The sequence below is a fragment of the Cololabis saira genome, chromosome 8, assembly GCF_033807715.1.
Source record: "Cololabis saira isolate AMF1-May2022 chromosome 8, fColSai1.1, whole genome shotgun sequence".
NCBI classification, from domain to species: domain Eukaryota; kingdom Metazoa; phylum Chordata; class Actinopteri; order Beloniformes; family Belonidae; genus Cololabis; species Cololabis saira.
The window spans coordinates 39,684,844-39,705,313 of record NC_084594.1 but is presented as its reverse complement, the minus strand read 5'-3'; the positions used below and the strand labels follow the sequence as shown (position 1 = coordinate 39,705,313).

The following is a 20,470-nucleotide window of genomic DNA, read 5'->3' as shown; positions in this document are numbered from 1 at the left end:
ACGGCGTAGGGTACGCAGTGACGCGCACTTAACGCCGTAGGCTGCGGCATCAAATTTGACGCGGAACCATAAATCAGGCTTTATGGGTCCGCGTTACACCAACGCAGAGACTACGCCGTAGCCTACACTACGGTGTAAGCTCTGCGTCGATTTAACGCAGAACCATAATTCAGGCTTAATACTGCTATTATTTCTTAAATATGCTCTCCTTTCTCATTCTGTAACTTAATAAAAGCTCTGAAAATGTACAAAGCATTCTTACAACAAGGCACAATTTTAATTTGTATGAGACAATTAACTTACAGTAATTAAAGACATAGGACAGCGTCACACCAGCTGTTAAAACTATCTAGTTAGCTTTATACATTACTGTAAAGTAACACTGCAGCACCGGATAAAAGTGTCACATTAAAAAACCGACAACATGCAAGCTAATTGGTGCACACCGATATAATCCCGCTTCAAATGTCTTAATTTCAGGCGTGGCTGACGTTTAACAATGTCACAGACTTAAAACGTAGACGTAAAAGTAGGGCTTGAAATATCACTAGGCGCTTGTAGAAAACGCCCGACAACACATTTAATTAGCTTTACATTACCTGTATGAGCAAATTTGTCGTCCTCTCACGCTTCTGGAAAATGCAGACAGGTGGTCGGCTTGGGGTCGGCTTGTTCAGACTTGTTCAGACATGTCTTGCGTATGCGCAGGTCAGGTATCTACGGGGTTTCCCATGGGCCCCCAACTGAACTCAAAAAATCTACTCAAAAGTTAAAAATCTTTGTTGTGCTGTTTAGAAAATGATACTTAAGACAACAATGGGACAAATTAGTTGGGGAGACAAGTTTTTGTAGGTTGCAAATGGAAAGCTTTATTTCTGAGTCTGTTTACTTTGAAAAGTTTAATTAGATCAACAATTACTAGTTTTCATTTTTACAGTGTATTCATTCATACACATTCTCTCCAGTGGTGGTAGCTACTTTTGTAGCCACAGCTGCCCTGGGGCAGACTGACAGAAGCATGGCTGCCATATCGCGCCAAACGGCCCCTCCGACCACCACCAACATTCATACACATTCATACACATTCACACGGGGCAAGGTGGGTAAGGTGTCTTGCCCAAGGACACTACGACCGCTGGTACCGCTGCCCTTCGTGCTTTAAATGCAGGGGTCATTGACAACCATATGCCGGGGTGATCCATTCTTTTCAATCATATGTGTTGGTACAGGGAAACACCTAATACATGCAGGGCAGTGGTACTTCCTGACGGGAACTGAGAAGAGCTGCTGTGGAGTATTTTGATAAATGTGGTAGCTCTATGTTTCCTCGATGCAAGCAGGCAATCCAGGTCCTGCAGCTGTGAAACAAACGTGTTGCATATTTCCTATTGATTATTTTATGTTATGAAACTCTCCTGACCTTTGTCAAATGTTCAGACGCAACACTTTGTGAAAATCCATTTTATTCTGCATATTGTGGTATTTTGATAGAAAATTATGCAAAATCTGGATTTTTGTTGCCCCTATTGCATGACTTACACCGCAGACCCATGAACAGAGATGTTTCCCAGTTCCCATATTTTCACCCGGTTGCCTCTTAGTATTGGATCTTAGTAGCTAAACGGTTTAACTCTCCTACATAATGCTCCAAAGGTTTTTATACTCCTCCCATGAAACTGACATTGTGGCAGAAAAAGTAGCTCAAAGACTTCATCTGCATCGATACTGCCTTTTATCAGAAATGCTTCCTGACAACATATTCAGAAACCCGTCCCACTAAAGTCATGAACGAACACACGTGAGCTCCAACAGAGACCAAAACCCACCAAAATGAGTCTGACTAACTAATGGCAACAGAAAACAAATCCTCAGAGGTGTCAAGTAACGAAGTACAAATACTTCGTTACTTTACTTAAGTAGAAATTTTGGTTATCTATACTTCACTGGAGTAATTATTTTTCAGACAACTTTTTACTTTTACTCCTTACATTTTCACGCAATTATCTGTACTTTTTACTCCTTACATTTTAAAAACAGCCTCATTAATCTATTTCATTTCGGCCTTTAAAAAAAAACTATCCAGTTAAATTGCTCCATCCGGATAGAGTGAATTTGGTTGTGGTTGTTTCAGATGTTCTTGTCCAGTTTTGTTCTTACATCCGTTCCCTCAGATTCCTGCAACTAAACTTATTCCAATAAAGGTTAGGATAAATGATAACATGCCTCTGAAGTTTGACTTTTTGCACCATTACAATACTTATAGCCAACTAGTCATCATATCTCCTGCTCTCTGAAACACATGTTAATGCTCAATAGTACACACATATATGCTTCTTTAATATATTTGCATTATACTAAGATGCATTCATTTTCAAGTGGCTCCCATCTGCTTTTTGCAGATGATGTGGTCTTGTTGGCTCCCTCGAGCCAGGACCTTCAGCATGCACTGGGGCGGTTTGCAGCCGAGTGTGAAGCAGCTGGGATGAGAATCAGCACCTCTAAGTCTGAGGCCATGGTTCTCGACCGGAAAAAGGTGGCTTGCACCCTCCAGGTCGGGGGAGAGTTCCTGCCTCAGGTGGAGGAGTTCAAGTATCTTGGGGTCTTGTTCACGAGTGAGGGGAGAACGGAGCGCGAGATCGACAGGCGGATCGGTGCGGCGGCCGCAGTAATGCGGTCATTGTATCGGTCCGTCGTGGTGAAGAGGGAGCTGAGCCGAAAGGCAAAGCTCTCAGTTTACCGGTCGATCTACGTTCCCACCCTCACCTATGGTCATGAACTCTGGGTCATGACCGAAAGAACGGGATCCCGGATACAAGCGGCCAAAATGAGTTTCCTCCGCAGGGTGGCGGGGCGCTCCCTTAGAGATAGGGTGAGGAGCTCTGTCACCCGGGAGGAGCTGATTCACACAAGAGGCACTTGAAGGACAGCTGTAGGTCTCTTGATGGGCAGAGTTCCACATATCCTCCTGCATCCCTGCAAGGATGCAGGAGGATGCAATCGGTCACTGCAGCAACTAGCAGCATGAAGTATGAGTATGAAGCAACCATGATGAGAATTAGCACCTCCAAGCCTCCGAGTCTCAGTCTGGCTCGAGGGTTCGAGGGTTCGAGCAGAGCTGGAGATTGACCGGCAAACTGGAGGACCACACCTCTGAAAATGGAGGATATTTTCAGATAGGCTGTATCTTGACAAATAAGCCACAAATTTGAAGTTAGGACAACATCCTTCCACAAAAACATCTTACTCCTGCATCCTGCTAAGCAAGAGCAGCAGTATTTCAAAGTTGAAGCCTAAACAATAACGGCTGCGTGTTGATGCACAAAGCACTCTGGCACACTGAGGTCTCAAGTCTCCAAAATATGATAAAAAAGGGTTGATCTAAAAAAAGGTGTTCAATTTTATTATAAGGCGAGATAAGTGCATTTTTAGAGCAAGTGCTTTACATCAAATATTAAAATGAAAAGAAAAAAACTGGGATTTTACCGTCTGAAAGCCAACGAATTGATTTACATGAACTGTTGCAGGGTGCAGTTTATCCATTTGTTGATTTTTAATAAAACCATGTTGCAGGAAGAGAAATAACACATCTCATTCTTTTTCCCAGTGTTCATGTTCATTTTCGACTATGACACTGCAAATCGCATGTTTTCCTTATATTTTGCGGTCCTGAAATCCAAATTTGCGTTCTCTGCAACCAGTTATAAGGTCCAAACATGCATGTGGATTATTAAGATCCTCATCGAGGCAACATCTCATCTGTGGCTCCAGTCGGGGCTTTGACTGAACTTGGAGTCTGGCACCAGACCTCACCGACCTGCACCCTTGGGAGTAACGCGTCCCAGGTAACAACCACCTCCAACAAACCGCAGTAGAAATACTGGAAAAAGTCAAAGGTCAGAACTTTTCCAGCTGAGAAACCTCCACCACCAGGATTTCAGGCACTTAGCAAACACTTGTAGCATTTGTGGCTGTTTCAGTTAAGTGTTTGTGTTTTTTATAAGCCCAGGAATCATCTTTCATCCAAATCAGAGCACTTTAACCAAAGTAAGACATTAATATTAGGATAACATTTAGCTTACTACACTCAGGTTGACCGCAGCTGTTAAGAGGATGTTATAAATATGTAACTAAAAAAGACGCACAGATGGTATGTCCCACTAGGAGAGTGACAATATTGTCCTGAAAGGTGGTGTGGGAAAGATTTAAGAAATATTGTCTTAACCAGCACCACTGACTTTGGTTGTCTGCTGGTTTATGACTGTTTTTGTTTTTTGTTTTTTTCTTCTGCCGGCTTCACGTAAACTAAAGGGTGGGGTACAGGTTTATAAGTGAGAACACCCAGATTCAGCTCACTTTATTTTTATGAAGGCTTGCAGGTGGGAACCAAACCAGGAACTTTCTGACTGTGAGGCTAGAAGGCTAACCTCATGCTGTCATGCTGAACATCGTCCACTTGATAAGCTCAGTGTAAACTTCCTTGGGATTTCCTTGACACATATAAAATACTGTATTTTTGTAGTTTATTTTGATACATCAACAAGAAACAGTACTTTATATTTTATTCTTCTCATTATATTATATTTACTAACTTTCTAACACATGATCATTCCTGTATCAGTGGAAACGAGCTGGAAAATGTCTAATTACAGCAACTGCCCACAAGGGGGAGCTTTGACATCCCCTTTAGAAAAAGTGCAGACTGTACAGGGCTCAGAAAACCGTTTTAGGTACATGAAAAAAAAAAAAAAAAAAAGGTACAATAATTAAGCACTGCAGGAAGACAAAATATGCTGGAAATCTTTGTGGGCTCCAGAGGTTTTGCTGGTCAGTCACTATGCAGGGATCACTTGGATCATTCAGAAGAAACACACCAAGTCCACCCCTAGAATCAAAGGTAATAGCCTCTGGCTGCTGGGAAACAAGTCGGGTCTGATCAGCCCTGGTGGGGTGAACCTGAGGTCTTGATGTTGAAGACCTGTAAAACCCTGCGAGTCACTGAAGATGTGTCCCAGTACATCTGAGGATGCATCTTTGAGATATTCCTAAAACCTCATGCTGCACATGTTAGAAGGTCATGGCTGAAGAAGACCCATCAGATCTGGACCACACCCCCATCACGGCCCCCAGCTGACCAATGTTTGACCACCTGCAAAAACATCATTGTAGTTCTCTAAACTTCCTAATGGCACTAAACTGTTTTTGTGTTGGAGGTAGGGTTGCCACCTTTCAGAAATAGAAATAAGGGACGCCCCGATTTCAGCAGCCCAGGAGCCAAAAAAAAGCCCCAAAAAATGTCTAAACAGCATAGAAATGTTTTTATTTCGTATGAAAAAACAAAATGCTTTGATTTAAAGTTTAAAGTGCTTTAATAGCATTAAACTTGCATGACTGTACAGACATACAACCATATAGCAACTGAAATATCCTCCTATGCTATGTATGTCCACATCAGCCCAGATGTATAATATAGATACAGGTGAAGAATATGGTGTAAAAGTTAATTTATTTCAATAATTCAACTAGAATATGGTGGAAAAGTTAACTTATTTCAATAATTCAACTAGAATATGGTGTAAAAGTTAATTTATTTCAATAATTCAACTTAAAAGGTGAAATTAATATATTACCTAGTCTTATTACATGCAAAGCAAGATGTGTTAAACCTTTATTTGTTATAATTTTGATGATGGAATTGTTTATTGATTTTTATCAAATATTCTCACGCGACAACATTTTTCTCTCAAATAAAGGACAATTCCGTATTTTACGGGACGGGTGGCAACCCTAGTTGGAGGCCTGAAATGCAAAAATAGGTGCCCACTACTACCAAAGACAATTAAGCTGATGAGAAAAAAACATGGCAAACATGGCCTTGTGATTTGGGCTTGTAGTTATATTGCTTTGGTTAAAGTAATTTACATGAACCACTAAACAGCTGCTATTATGATAACTTACCCACAGTGCTTCATATTCTGTGGTTTGTCCATGCGAATGGCAAGTTTGATCTTGAGGTCACTGTCTGGACAGCCTTTAGAAACCGTCATCTTGTGGAGCTCACACTGCTTGGTGCTGTTGGGAGTCGGGTGGAGCACAACCTGGAGATAATCACGCAACAATAACACAGATGAGCTACAGCGCCCTGTACAGCGTAATACAAAAGTGACATTATCTAAATAAATGGGTCACTGACCCGTCCAAGCTCCTTATCCTCCAGAGCCAAGACGCCTGTGCTCTCAGTGAACAGCTTCACCTTCACAGCAGGTAACGGCTGGGTGGTGGTGAAGTCCCCCTGTGTACCCCAACTACACACCGAAGCAAGGAAAAGAGCACAAAATAGCTTGTGAGTCAATTATCATTACATTTGATAGCATCGTATTCAGTACTCGAGTTGTAAAAAAGATTCAGGGGTGATGGTGGATTTTATCATATGGGGACAGATAATTTGTGCTGATTACAAATAATATAATATATTACAAATAATAGCACTGACCAAAACACCTGCAGAAATACTGCAGGAATTACATACATGTAGCAGCAGCTAAATGCAGCCTTCTGTAAGCTTTAAATATCCACTGGGCTTACATCAAATACATCAAAACACAACAATAAAAAACACTTTTCTGAACTTATCAATATGACTCTGTCCTTCACAGGATAAGTAAAATGGATCACTGCAAAAACTCAAAATCTTAACAAGAATATTTGTATTTTTTCTAGTTAAAATGTCTCATTTTAGTAAAAAAAATCTCATTACACTTAAAACAAGACTCATCACTGGAAAAAAAGTATACATTTTTGCTTGTAATGAGGAGATAAATCTTGTCCCACTGGCAGATTTTCCTACTTATTTCAAGTGAAAATCTACTTGAAACAGGTGAAAATTGTCAAATAAGTTATTTTTCTGGTGTTATTTTTCTGGTGATGACTCTAAATGTTGAAATAGCAGTAAAACCACATTCATTGATGAAATGACATAAGGGATGGAAAGGGGGGATGGCAGTTTTACAGGGGGGATGATTTTGACGGTTTTTATTTGCCATCCCCCCTCATCCCCCCTCAACTCCAGTACTGATCATATTCCTCCCAGAAAGGAAGTTGTTTCTGTGCCACCTCGACCGGTCCGTGCTGCAGAAGGGCTCATGGAGCTCCCAGCAGAACACGCTGCTGAGTGATGCCCGCGTTGTGTCAAGGATGTGCGGAGTTGGCCATCATGTTTTGTCTTTTTATGCAGCATCCTTCTTTTGACAATCATCTCCAGGACTATCTTCAGACCAGAGCCGGCCTACTTCATCAGGCTCTAACGCTGCTACCTCAACAGATCACTGCTGATAAAACTCAACTCTACAGGCTTTTAGAAGACATACACACCATCTTTCTGCCAACACTGAAGGACCTATGTTTGCAAGACTGCTCTGCCCCTTCTTGTAGACAGCTTCAGTGTTGCACCTGCAGACCAGGCAGTTGTCCGGGGGAACGCCAAGGCATCTGTAATTCTACACCTGTAAATCTGTACTTCAACATGGAGATGGAGCTGTGCTCATTTCTGGCTCTACTACCTACTAAGATCATCTCACTTGTCTTGTTCATGTTCAGTCCTCACAACAAAAATGCCCTCCTGTCAGCCTTGATGCGGCAGGAGGGTCCCCCCTTATGATCCAGATCCTGGTCCAGGTTTCTTTCCTCCTAAAGGGGAGTTTTTTCTTGCCACTGATTGGCTTAAGGTTTTTCTCCCACTAGGGGAGTTTTTACCTGCCATAGTTTATGTTATGTTTCTGTAATAATTGCTTGGGGGTCATGTTCTGGTATCTGGAAAGATCCTAGAGAAAACGTATGTTGTAATAGACGCTATACAAATAAAATTGAATTGAATTGAATGCACTTGATGCCTCAGCACATACAAACATCGCTCCAGCTTTAGGTCGAGAATCATCTCTAGTACGGTCAAGTTTTATCATGTTGACGTTTCACAAGAGGTACTTAGCAATGACATCCATTATCAGCAAAATACCTTCATTTTCAGGGAATATTTGGACAATTGACTTAATAGACGTTAATTGGGCTGCTACAGCCCATTCCCTCAATACTTCAAATGAAATGCAGCTGATCAAAGGTCTGGAGTTTATATCAGGTATTGTTTCATCATTTGGCAGCTGTTTGACTGGAGCTTGCAAAATGAAGTCCAATGAGATTGCGATGCAAGTGAAGGAGGCCATGCTCAGGATGAAATCAGTGTAGTGCACATACGTGGGTTTGGAGGCTTCAGCTTGGTCCGTCTGCAGTTTATGTCCTCCCTCCACCTCCATGGTGCAGTAGACTACCCTGTTTGGAGCCAACGACTTCAGACCCTGCACCTCCATTATCACCACCTGAAACGCGGGCAGAATTTAGTCAGAAAACATGCAACATTTCTGTCATCGAGTTAGATCTCAGTCTGAGCTGTAACTTGGATTATGGATGCAGAAGTAGGATGCAAGTCAGTATCGCTGATTCAACATCTGCACGGTGCCAAGCGAAGGATAGTGTTAGCTGGTGTGATGAGCCGGTGACGAGAATGAGCCTCAAACCTTTTAAACTGGTCAAAATGGGGAATGAAACAAAGAGTGCACGTAAGCAAACACCGAGCTTTACTCAAAAAGACCAATCACTCAACTATTTCACACAATTTTATTGTTAAACAGCAGAGGGCCGGGTTGCTGCTTGCAGCTTTAATTACTTATTACAATCCGTCACCAGTGGGGGAATGCAGGACCCGACTGCAGGAGACGGGGGACAGAGTTTGCAAAAAAAAAAAAATGGTTTTATTGAACCAAAAACACTGCGATAAGCAGGGAGCCAAAAGACACAAGTAACTAGAAAAAGCCAGGGCAGGACACAGTTTTGGATGAGCAGCGAGGGAGAGACAAGACACAATGTAAAGACATACTCACAAGGGTCGACGAGACACAGGTGCAAATCGCAAACTGAAGACAGACTTTCAAAATAAAACAGGAAGTATAAACCCAACAATCATTAAGCCACAGAGGTGGCAAAAACCAACAAGTAAGATATCCTGATGCAAGTGGCCGAGCCCCATCACGAAGCCCAACTGTCCAACCTTCCCAAGATGGCGGTGAGAAGGTCAGGATTTGAAGCTGATATACATTTCCTGTAACCATGGCGACTTGTAGTGATTGAGTGGCCTGTGAACTACTCTGAATACTCGAGTATCGTACAGTTAAATGATAGGCCATCTGTGCAGCAGCTAATAGTTGGTTAAAACGGGGTCATCCAACCGGTCAATGATCCCGAAATGCTGAAGAAAAGAAGAATATACAAACATCTCCACATCTGTAAACAAAAATGAAGAAATGTTGTAAAAACAATGGGGCACAAGTCCTCAGCAATGATGTAAGAGATACAACTGTTTCAAGCTACTGCTGCTAAAGATTGTTGTACAAGCTTTGGTGTTTGGTTCAGATAGTTTAAGAGGTTTAATGACTTCCGCCTTCACACGACTGCAGGTGTATGAAAAAAAGATGTCTTTAGATAACAGCAGATGGTGGAGTGGTCTGTAAATGTTGTCTGAGTCAAAAACCACATTGAATTGTCATTAATCTATTTTACTCCATTAACAGTGTAAGGAAGTGTTTATGACAACTTCTGTGTGACTCAAGTTAGCATGAATTTAGCTCCAGTATGTTTCTGATCAGGTGAATATGAGAAGAATCTAACAATCTCATGTGATGATACAGTACTCCTGGAGAAGTTCAGGTAATCATCCCTTTTTCAGCAGAAACATGATCAATAGTTCAACACGAGCATTTCTCATCCACTTTGAGTTTGTTACTCTGGAAAGGAGATGGAAACGTGGTTCTGTTCTCCGAGAAGCTGAGAATCCCTGACAGAGATGGAAGTGTAATTACATGCCGCGGGAGTTTTAAGTGTAATGGATCTTTGGGATGAACAGTTCCCACAGTGGCTGCAGGCAGGTGTTGGACAGGTACGGTAATTAAAATCTGAGTGGTACGGAGATGCTGTACTACGGCCCGTTCTCATTCTGATCTCAGGACCCGCTATACCTGTCAACCAATTAAGGTGAGGTTCAAAACATTTGTCAGTCATGAGGCAGATATTTCCTTCAGTTGGAAACTTCAGACATTCAACTTGACACAGCTGAAGAGGAAAATCTCAATATGACATTTTATGGAAGGACTTTTGCTAAATAAAAATAGGAAGAAAAGAGTCTGTAGCTATTGAGTTTTGTTTAAACCTCCCAGTTTTCAAGGACCAGACTGTGTCCTGCTTCATGGAAATCATGTGCTCAAAGTGAATGTGGTGGATTTGAACATTTAAACAAACAAAACTTCAAAACTGCAAATCAGTCCTTGCATCAATCTTATCTGCAGCATGTGCACACATAAAGACAGAAGTGCAGGAACAAAAGGGATTGTTGCCATCCAGAGACTCTTCCTTGCTCTGATTGGCTGTTGTTCTTCAAAGGTTCTAGTGTTACCCAATTTCTAGTAGAGCATATTTATCTTAAGTAGAAATGTGCAGCAATGTTGCTTTTACCTACACATATCCATACAACATGTCGCAGTCCAACCCTTTGACTTGCAGTTTTGAGGTTGTTTTTATATTACAAATATATTATTTCATGGAGTCTGTTTTTGAAGAGATTATTGAGATAACATTTTACAAAGCAGAACTAATTCCACACGAGGGGAATCCTCTAGTTTTCCTTCCTGAGCCAATACGGAAGTGGAGTTCCCAAAAAGACCCCAGGTGCTGCATCCATCTGTTCATCCATCCATCCATCCATCCATCCATCCATCCATCCATCCATCCATCCATCCATCCATCCATCATTGCAGGTGAAAGGCTGCTGGCACCTGAAAGTGAGTCCATTTCCACTGACCTCCATGTACAACTGTCCAACTTTACAATAGAAATAAGAATATTTACTACTTATTTCAGCGAAGCTGGCATTTGATCCTTTCATAAAGATCCAACCAAGCATAATCATCCTGACTTTAAAGACAATAGCTTGTTGCGCTGCTAATTGTATCACCAGACTCAGACAGTCCAGGTTTGAAGGAGAACATCAGTTCATCTTCACTGAGTTCAGCTCATGCTAACCGTCAACCGACTTTACATCACTTCTGTTCAAACGTGTCCATGGACCCTTGTTTCACATGTCAGTACTTCAACATCTGAAACAAATCTTCCTGGTCCTTAAACGCTCCAAACCTGTTAATACCATTTATCAACATTCAATTTCTACTTTCTTTGTGTGAAATAAAAAAAGGCTTGTTCTTTTAAGCAGTTTAATAAGCAGATGGCACAAGCCTTTCCTGCAGTCCATCATGTTTAAATATTTCAGAGTAAAAACAAACCAAAAAACGTGACAAACACCTACGATAACTTTTTCCTTTTTTTTTCCTTCTAACAGGGGGATGTGGGAAAGAGTGTGGGAAGGAGGATGTGCAGTCTGCACTGTTGTCAGTAGGTGTCCCTGCATCGCTTGCTCTTCTCTCTGCACCCTGCATCTACCATAATGAGCCTGTGACAGGTGTCTCCTTACCTCCAGGGTAAATGACAACACCACATCAGACTTGGACAGTGTGTTCTCGTCCTCCTGGCCCATATCCATGATGGAGGTGTTGTGGCCCCGCTTCAGCTTCTGCAGCTTGAACTCTCCTCCTTTGGACACCGGCATGCTCTCCAGGTTTGCCATCAGCAGGTTGACAGAGGATCGCAGCTCCTCGATGAACATGGCCTCCATCTCCCTGGAGGCAAACCTGGGGAACCTTCCTCCAAGCTTAACAAAACAGAAAAACATTCACTTCATGAAGAAGACTGAAGAAGATTGAAAAAAGAGAATGCAGTATAGTGGAAATGTATCATCGCTGCAACAATACAAATGCAACCAGAAGGGGAAAAAGCCCGTCCTGTTGTAGATCAGTTGGGGTTCCTTTTTTTAATCAAAACTGTACCATTTCTAAAAGACTTTAAGACAATGTTTTTTAGGGCTTTATTTTAACCTTCTGATAGGTTAACTGAAGTGGTTTTTCACTGGAGTGGATTTTCATGATTTTCCTATGGTGGCCGAGACCCGCCATTGCTGAAAATTAAGGAAACGCTGCAAATAAAAATAAACGCTGCTGCAAATAAAATAAACGCTTTGTAAATAAAATAAACGCTGCAAATAAAAACAAAGGCCACTTCAAATAAAAGAAACGCTGCAAATATAAAGAAACGCTGCTGCAAATAAAAAAAAAAATACGCAAATAAAAAAGCCACAATGGAAGTGAATTACCGGGGACTATTTTTGCCGATGCACCGGTGTTTTTACGTGAGAGGAGAAGAAGAAGATGAAGAGGACGTAAGTGAAAAGGAAGAAATAAGAAGAGCGAGGAATAAGAAGAACAACGAACGAGAAAAAAAGTGAAAAGGTTAGTGTTCAACGTCGCTATGTGTAATTTTTAATGTGCAACACCGGTGCATCAGCAAAAATAATCCCAAAAAAAGTAATTCACTTCCGTTGTGGCTTTTTTATTTCTGTTGTTTTTTTATTTTATTTGCAGCAGCGTTTCTTTTTGTTTGCAGCATTTATTTTATTTGCTAAGCGTTTATTTTATTTGCAGCGGTGTTTGTTTCTGTTTGCAGCGTTACTTTTATTTTCAGCAATGGCAGGTCTCGGCCACCGTATTTTCCCAGTATAAAAAATATATGTAAATTTAGCACAAAAAGTAAGGAAATTTGTGTGCATGAGATTATTTCTTTGTTGTAACAATGCTTCTTGGCAATAAATCTTATACTGTTGGAAAATCTTTCCCTTTTAAATGGTGACACATTTATAAGTGACGTGCATTTGTGGGGGGAGCTGTTTGGTGTTTTAGTGTTCAGTGGGGTTGAGGTGAGGAGGTTCTCCACACTTTGACCCTACGATCCAACTGTCATAGCCAGAATCTGGACTCATCACTCATCACATGTTCAGGTTTTAGTGCACGTGTAGCTGACACCAGGGCAAACGGGCCTGGCGGTGGGGCAGTCATGGCCGGCCTCCTGGCAGCCCTGTGAGACCAGATATTGGCTGGATCCAGTCTGTTCCAGATTGTCTGGGCAGAGAGCCGACGGCATTATCGTCCTGCAAATCTTGACTGCAAATCATTAGAAGACAGTCTAAGGTACCAAACCTCTGACCAGGTGAGGAAACGGTCTTCCTGGCAACAACTGGGGGTACCAGAGGATCAAAACAAGAGTAGATAGCAAAAGCAAAAAAAAGCAATTTGGCATTGGCAGAGAAGATTTGGCAAATGTTTCATGAACAACCCACATCCTCACCTCTGCTGCTCCTCCCACAAATGCATGTTCTTGACAAATGTGGTGCCATATAAAAGGGAAATACAGAGGCTTTCCAACATTTTTTTTGCCAGGAAGCATTATTACAACAAAGAAATAATCTACCAAACACACATTTCATTACTTTTTGTATAGTATAGTGAGCATGGGAGCACACAGCCATCATGTGATTGCAAAGTAGCAACATAAACTGCTTTTACCATACAGATTTGACACATAACTTAAAATGATAGTTGAAAACTGGTATAAAATTCAGAAAATCATTGGAGGTGGATCAACGGGAGCAAATCTGCAGAAGTCTCCTCTGCGTCTTGGAGTTACAACAAGTGCTATTTTCTCCTCTTGTGATTCATGTTTCTGATATGATGGCAATGGATGGCCAGAGACCTTTTCATTTTGGAAAGTTAATTTCTATTTCTGAAACTGCTGTAATGTTTTTCACGAGAATAGACAAAAAACATATGTCACGAATTGTTGCATGGCTGTTCATGTTCACAGGAATCTCACAGGGGATTAAAAACTTTAGGATGACTCATGCAATTCAAGTTTTTGTGAGGCAATAACTCGTGTTGTTGACCTGTTATAAATGACTAAGACTGCTGTTTCCTACAGAAGCTTTTTGGTGTGACATGTGACCTGGAGGTACGGAAAAAGTTTTTTTTTTTTCCGTTTTTTGCTGTTTCCAATGTAAAAAGATTTTTTTTAGTTATTCTTTGGGATATAGATTTTTTTTTCTCCACAGGGTGTGTTTCCTTTATTTTTCAATTGCAGTTCTAATTTGTGGAGTTTTACTAATTTGCGGACCTGGGCAGGGGGAAGGAAGAGCTAGCTCTGGTGTTGTGTTGATTTAACAACATCTGTTGATGTTTTGTTTGAATTATCAACAGATGTGGCATCTTCCAGATATTCCTTACCCTACCTTTAACTGATATTAAAAAGACAAAACCAGAATTGAGTCTTTGTTTTCAGCATCTTCGGGTGCTATGTTTTGTCATCAGACTGATACAGTATGTACGTATATATGCCATTATCATTATTTACATTTCTAAAACCAATACTACTTAAAAAGTTGATGGAAGATTTCATTCCTTCTCCCTCCCATCCTTCCATCTATCCCTTACTCGAGCAATCTGATCAGCCATCTGCAGTCGTCCGTCCAGTTCTCTCCTGATCTGAGCTGCCTGCTCATCTGGGTTGTCCAGCTGGCAAAAAAAAAACATACACAAACACACACACACATTAGTCTGAAGGTCCGGCACTAAAACCCCAACCCCAATGTTTATGATGTAATTATCACTATATGTTAAAATTAATTAAATCTAGTCCCGTAAAAAGAAACAAGTTGAAAGTGACATAACAAACATGCAATTAGAAGCACTTTAATATCTAAAAAGGTCTGACAAAAATAATGAATAAATTAAAATAAAAAACATATCTACAAGTTGACTACTTATACAATAAACTCAATACATGCATTTAAAGGGAATTTAACCTTTAATTTGATTTGTTTTTTATATTACATAAACTAGTACCTTTTCTAAATGAAAGCATGTATTCATGGACACATTTAGGCAATACCACTCTGAACAGGGTTGTAGATATAGTCATCCACATAAAAAAAACATTTCCAAAACAGTTGGTTATATACAACATAAACACAAACAGAATGCAAAAATTTCACAATTGTCATAAAGCCATTCTTTCTCAGAGGGGAACACGCAAAAAATGTTTAAAGTGAGAAAAAGCTGTGGTCTAACCATTTTAAGATGAAAAAAAAAGATAATTTTGAATTTGATGACAGTAATTCTTTGGGTCAGGGTGACGTTAACGCTGCAGGTTAACTGACTGAGCACATACTCAGTCCTCATAAGTGCAGAACTGAGGAAGACAGGTTTTTTGTTGGGGTTTCTTCCAGCATTGTAGGTAACTGCAGGCCATTTCCATTTCTCAAGCAAGCAATTTGCACATAAGAAACATTTATGTTACCACTTGGTAAATATGAGTGAAACCAACAGCAAAGAAGGTGTGTTATACAGAACAAGAAACTGTCATTCATCAAAAAAAGAAAATGTGTTCTATTTCATGTCTCAGCTCTGGAATCGCAACAGGGAAAAGTTGCATGAAAAATTTACATTTTAATTAAATTCTGCATATCTGAATTCCAGGCTGTGGTCTGCATGTATGGGCAGAAATATGTGCCACTAGAAACTGGATTTGAATAATTTATATTTGAATTTGAATTGCTCAACTTGAATAATTGCATTAAAAAACTGAATCTGAATCACATAATTTGAATTGGTATTGTTTAATTTGGCACATATTTCTGCCCATATGCACACATGGATCTGACCGTGGATGACCAGAAGATGATCAGAAGACCATGTAGGACCAACTGAGGGCTGTACTGCTTCACATGACCGCGTATGATTTAACTGCTGGTTGTTGCGGGCTTTGAGGGAGACGGAGACAGCTCCTTTTATAATCATGACAGTTGTGTCTGCTGAGCCTCTGTGAAAATGTCTTCCACCGCTCAGATAACAGTTAGCTGTCACAACACAGGAGGAAGGGCAATGCGAGACAGGATTGACTTCAAGGATTTTGGGGATCACTTTGTGAATATTGCCTCTGGTTATTTTACTCTCTGATCGGAGTCTGTTTGTTAAAGTACAGCTTAAAAACAGGGATTTTACAACTTGGCTGACAAGATATTGACTATAGGTTCTTGTGATGAGTGGAGTCACCAAATAAAATCTTCTAAATGTCTGCACTCCTGCAGTGCAAGGGATATTTGCAAGCTCCACGGTGGAGGGCTCAGACTCGTTGATTGTTTTCAACAGTAAAGGTACAGTAAACTGCTGCTTTAAAACTACAACAAGCATTTCATCTACATCTAAGTTCAAATGCTGCTTTTTTTGGCCTTCAGACAGACGTACAATATTTTACCGCCTGTCGTCCCAATCACACCTAAGTGACACGGGTTCTTTCACTATTTCAAAGGACAGAACTGATCCAGTCTTATGCTCATTTAGTTAAATTAGTTTTGACTGAATCATGTCAGCAAACACTAAACTGATTTAGTGAATTAGTGATGAAGCTGCAGGAGTCAGGAGGAGAACGGAGGAGAGATACAGCCACAAACATATCCACTGCAGGAAAACCCAAATTGTTGAGCAGAGGTAAAGCCGGAAGGAAACTGAGCCTGGAATTATACCCACCATTTGTTTTCCTCATGTTCTGCTTTTTTCTCAGTCGTTCCTACTATTGCTCACCAAATCCTCCTCCACTCAACATTAGATCCACAGATATGAAAACAAAACCTCCACTGCTATTTTTCCCTTCTTGTGATTGTGAAGTATATTGAAAAAGACGACTGTAGATTTCATTGTCATTTTGATGAATATTTATGATATGTGATAAATATATTTTCATGTACTCGTGAGAAATGAAATGTTTCTCTCTGGTGGTCAGTGCTTAGTGTTCCCAAAAAAAAACACAGGTTGGGTGCCTGCACTGATCAGTCTGAGGGGAAACCGATTACGTATTGCATATCAAGATATGCACAATTTAGCACCCCTCTGTAAGCCGACCTGAAGAGAGGCATCCAGGAAGTTAATGCAGCATACAGGAGGAGGATTAAGGACCAACAACAGGTGGAGTAGAATGTCCAGCACATCACCTGCTACAAATCCAGCAACGCCTCCGAGTTGAGCCTCTTCCTTGAGGCAACACCTACTGTCCCACCCTGCTTTAAGTCCTTTAACATAATCCCACTGCCAACACACCACACCCCAGACTGTCTGAGTGACTTCCACCCAGTTGCACTCATTCCTGCCATTATGAGAAGCTGGTGCAGGGCCAACGCAGAGCAGAGATCCATGGAGACGCTGTAGCCACAGTCCTTTATGCTGCTCTGACCCACCTGGAGCAGCAGGGGAGTTGTGCCAGACTGCTCTAGGTGAACTTCAGCTTCAGCTTCTGCTAGACTTCATCTATGTTCACTGAGGGCGACAGTAAGAGGACCAACACAACCTCTGTCATAACATGACCCCACTGTCATTGTAAGAAGTACAGTAATTGTGGAAATGTATCTAATTATGAGTGCTAGTTTGACTCAGAGAGGTGGTGTAATGATCAATTCTTGTTCAGTTTATACACGCATCCTTCGGGGCATATAATCCAGAATAACGGCATACACTTTCATTGCTATGCTGATGATACGCAGCTCTATTTGTCTATAAAGCCAGATGAAACAGAACATCAGGGACATCAAGGACTGGATGTCCACCATCTTTTTACTCCTAAATTCTGATGAAAGAGGCTATTATTTTTGGTCCAAAGCTTCTTAGGAAGGGATTAAAGGGTGTTGCGATGGCTTTCAATACAACTGTGAGAAACTTTGGTGTTGTTTTCGATTAGGATTTGTCGTCTAAACAATATATTAATCAGGTTTTTAAAATTGCGTTTTTCCATCTCCGTAATATCGCAAAGTTTGGAACATCCTCTCAGAATGATGGGGAAAAACGAATTCATGCATTTGTATCTTTTAGACTAGATTACTGTAATGTGTTATTAACAGGATGTCCAAGTAATTTGCTGAATAGCCTCCAGCTGATCCAAAATGCAGCAGCACAAGTGCTGACAGGAATCAGAAGGAGAGACCACGTCTCTCCAGTGTTAGCGTAGCTCCATTGGCTACCTGTAAAATTCAGAATCCAATTCAAAATTGTATAAAGCCCAATTATAAAGCCCAAAACGGCCTAGCTCCGCGATATTTGCAAGACCTGATAGTGCCGTATGTTCCTAACAGAGCTCTCTGTTCTCAGAGTGCAGGTTTACTCGTAGTTCCTAGAGTATCCAAATGTAGATTTGGAGGACGCGTCTTCTGCTATCAGGCACCACTACTATGGAATCAACTTCCAATCTGGGTTAAGGAGGCTGACACCACCTCCACCTTTAAAACCAAACTTTAAACGTTTCTATTTAGTAAAGCCTCTAGTTAGTGTAAACTGTAGTGTGTTAGGACCACTAGCAGCTATAGAACAAGACTAAAATAGCTAAACAGTCTTAAACAGACTTTCATCATAGATATGCTGCTCTAGAGCTACGCTGCAGGGGGACACCAGGATCCACTGAGCGGTACCCATCACCCCTCCTTCTCTTTCCTTTCTCAGTTATTAATTATAAGTATTTAATAACCATCTCCATTGTTCTGGTAGTTCGTTGTGTTGGTCTGCCCCCTCCTTTTCTCCTCTGTGCAGGTTTGCAGGCCAGAGCTTCAGGAGCTGCATGCTGACCTGCAGCCCCCCCTCTGATCATCCCACTACTGCTTCCACCTGTCTGTATGGATGTCTGGTAGATGCTAAGGTTATTATCGTAAACGAAAACAAACGAAATTATAAAAACTAGAATTAAAAAAACATTGTCGTTAACTGAAATAATTATAAACGACAACTAAAAGAAAAAAACAATAACTAACTGAAACTGTATTGTGTGATTGTTAGTGGCCAGCTGAGCTGGTTTGGTATACATCATGCATGTTCCTGGGTTCACCACTGGAGTTTATAAATGCTAATTGCCACACACCTGTGATGGCCACATTCACTTGGAGAGCAGGTCAGCTTGAGCAGGGAGGAAAGGGGAGCAGAGAAGCACGTAAGTTTTAATTTGTCTACCATGCTGTTTTGGTTTGTTTTGCTTGCTTCTAGCATGATTCATGTGAAGTGTTTTTTTTGTTGTTTTTCTTTCAAGTGCAGTTTGGTTTGGGTACCTGTTGCCAGTCACTGCTTAGATATGGAAAGTTTGCACCCTTGGTAGGCGAAGCGAGGTATGTGTGTGAGTTTTTAAAGAAAATGTAAACGTAAAAGTATTAAAGTGTTAAATGTGTAAACTTAAGTGTTTTAACATGTGCAAATGTTGATAATTTGTTATTTGTTTTTTAGTTTCACGGTACTCGATGGGGAAATAAAAGAATTGTACCAATTGAACTCAACGCAGTCTTATTGATGCCAAGGGCTGTAACAGTGATTAAAAAACCAACTAAAACATATTTAAGCTATAGGTAAAAATGCCTTCGGTTTTGTCTTTGTCAATTTTGGATTGATTTAAAATCGACCTTGATCAATCTTACGTGAACTGACGAGACCATACGGCACCTCACGGGCAGTCACTCCTCGTCACCACTCTACCTGGCAAAATGGCAAAAGTTGGTAGAAAGCGGCAAAGTACTTCTTTGAATATGATGCCGAAATAGATAAGAGCAAGTGCCTTGTACTGGAAACAGGTGGAAACATTGTGGACTACTTCTAAAAGGAAACAATCTGACGAATCTGAAAGTCCATTTGAGAATCTCACACGAGACAGCTAATCGCGAGTACCTCGACTAAGTGGCGTTTCTGAGTAGCTCCCCTCAAAGGATGCAACACCCCGGGAGGTAGCACCGGGAAGGAGGCCATAGTTGCTGCTTAGTCAATACGCAGGAATATCAAAAGCAGGAAGATGCACTCGTAAATATGTTGATTGAGACGGGTATGTCTACAAGATTCTGTGACTCGACTGCATTGTAGTTATTGACAAGTCATGATTTCAAATTTAATATTGGGATTCATTATAAACATACTATATTAAATATGTTATCCTGTGGAAACAGTGTAAGAAATAAAATATAAAACAAGTACTGTTTTTTTTTTTTTCAATATTTTTATCCCGATTTTTTCACCATTTATCACCCAGTGCTCCTACCTAAGTCAGTCCTGAGCATTGCCATCCTCTACCAACCCCGGGAGGGCCCTACACTGAGCTCAGGTCTCCTCCTCAATCTGAGGAGTGAGCAGGCCGCTTCTTTTCACCAGACAGGGTGGGGCTTCCCGGGACGGACGTTATTCCGGCCAGATCCTCCCCACCCCATCCGGCACCCCAGCTGGCCAGAGGGGGGAGTGTATAGCCCAGGACTGTTGCATGTTTTTGTGAGGGTAGCTCACATTAGCTACCCAGGGGAACACAGGGAGAACATGTAAACTCCACACAGAAAGGCCCTTTCACCAACCCCACCCAGGGTGTGGGTACTGAAGTCATGGGGGAACTTAACACGGACTCAGCACCCACAGCGTCCCCGGCGGGAATTGAACCC

The 20,470-nt window shown here is 41.2% G+C and overlaps 1 protein-coding gene across 1 annotated transcript in view; it reads right to left on the bottom strand.

The window, feature by feature from the left end:
• Positions 1 to 20,470, bottom strand: part of cadpsa (Ca2+-dependent activator protein for secretion a) — a 223,723-nt gene that overhangs the window by 149,891 nt on the left and 53,362 nt on the right. Inside the window, exons 4-8 of the mRNA XM_061727983.1 lie at positions 14,466 to 14,546; positions 11,564 to 11,800; positions 8,245 to 8,366; positions 6,191 to 6,302; positions 5,956 to 6,095 (exon numbers count right to left, since the gene is read on the bottom strand). Coding sequence (XP_061583967.1) covers positions 5,956 to 6,095; positions 6,191 to 6,302; positions 8,245 to 8,366; positions 11,564 to 11,800; positions 14,466 to 14,546 — 692 coding nt within the window. The remainder of the gene's footprint in view (positions 1 to 5,955; positions 6,096 to 6,190; positions 6,303 to 8,244; positions 8,367 to 11,563; positions 11,801 to 14,465; positions 14,547 to 20,470) is intronic.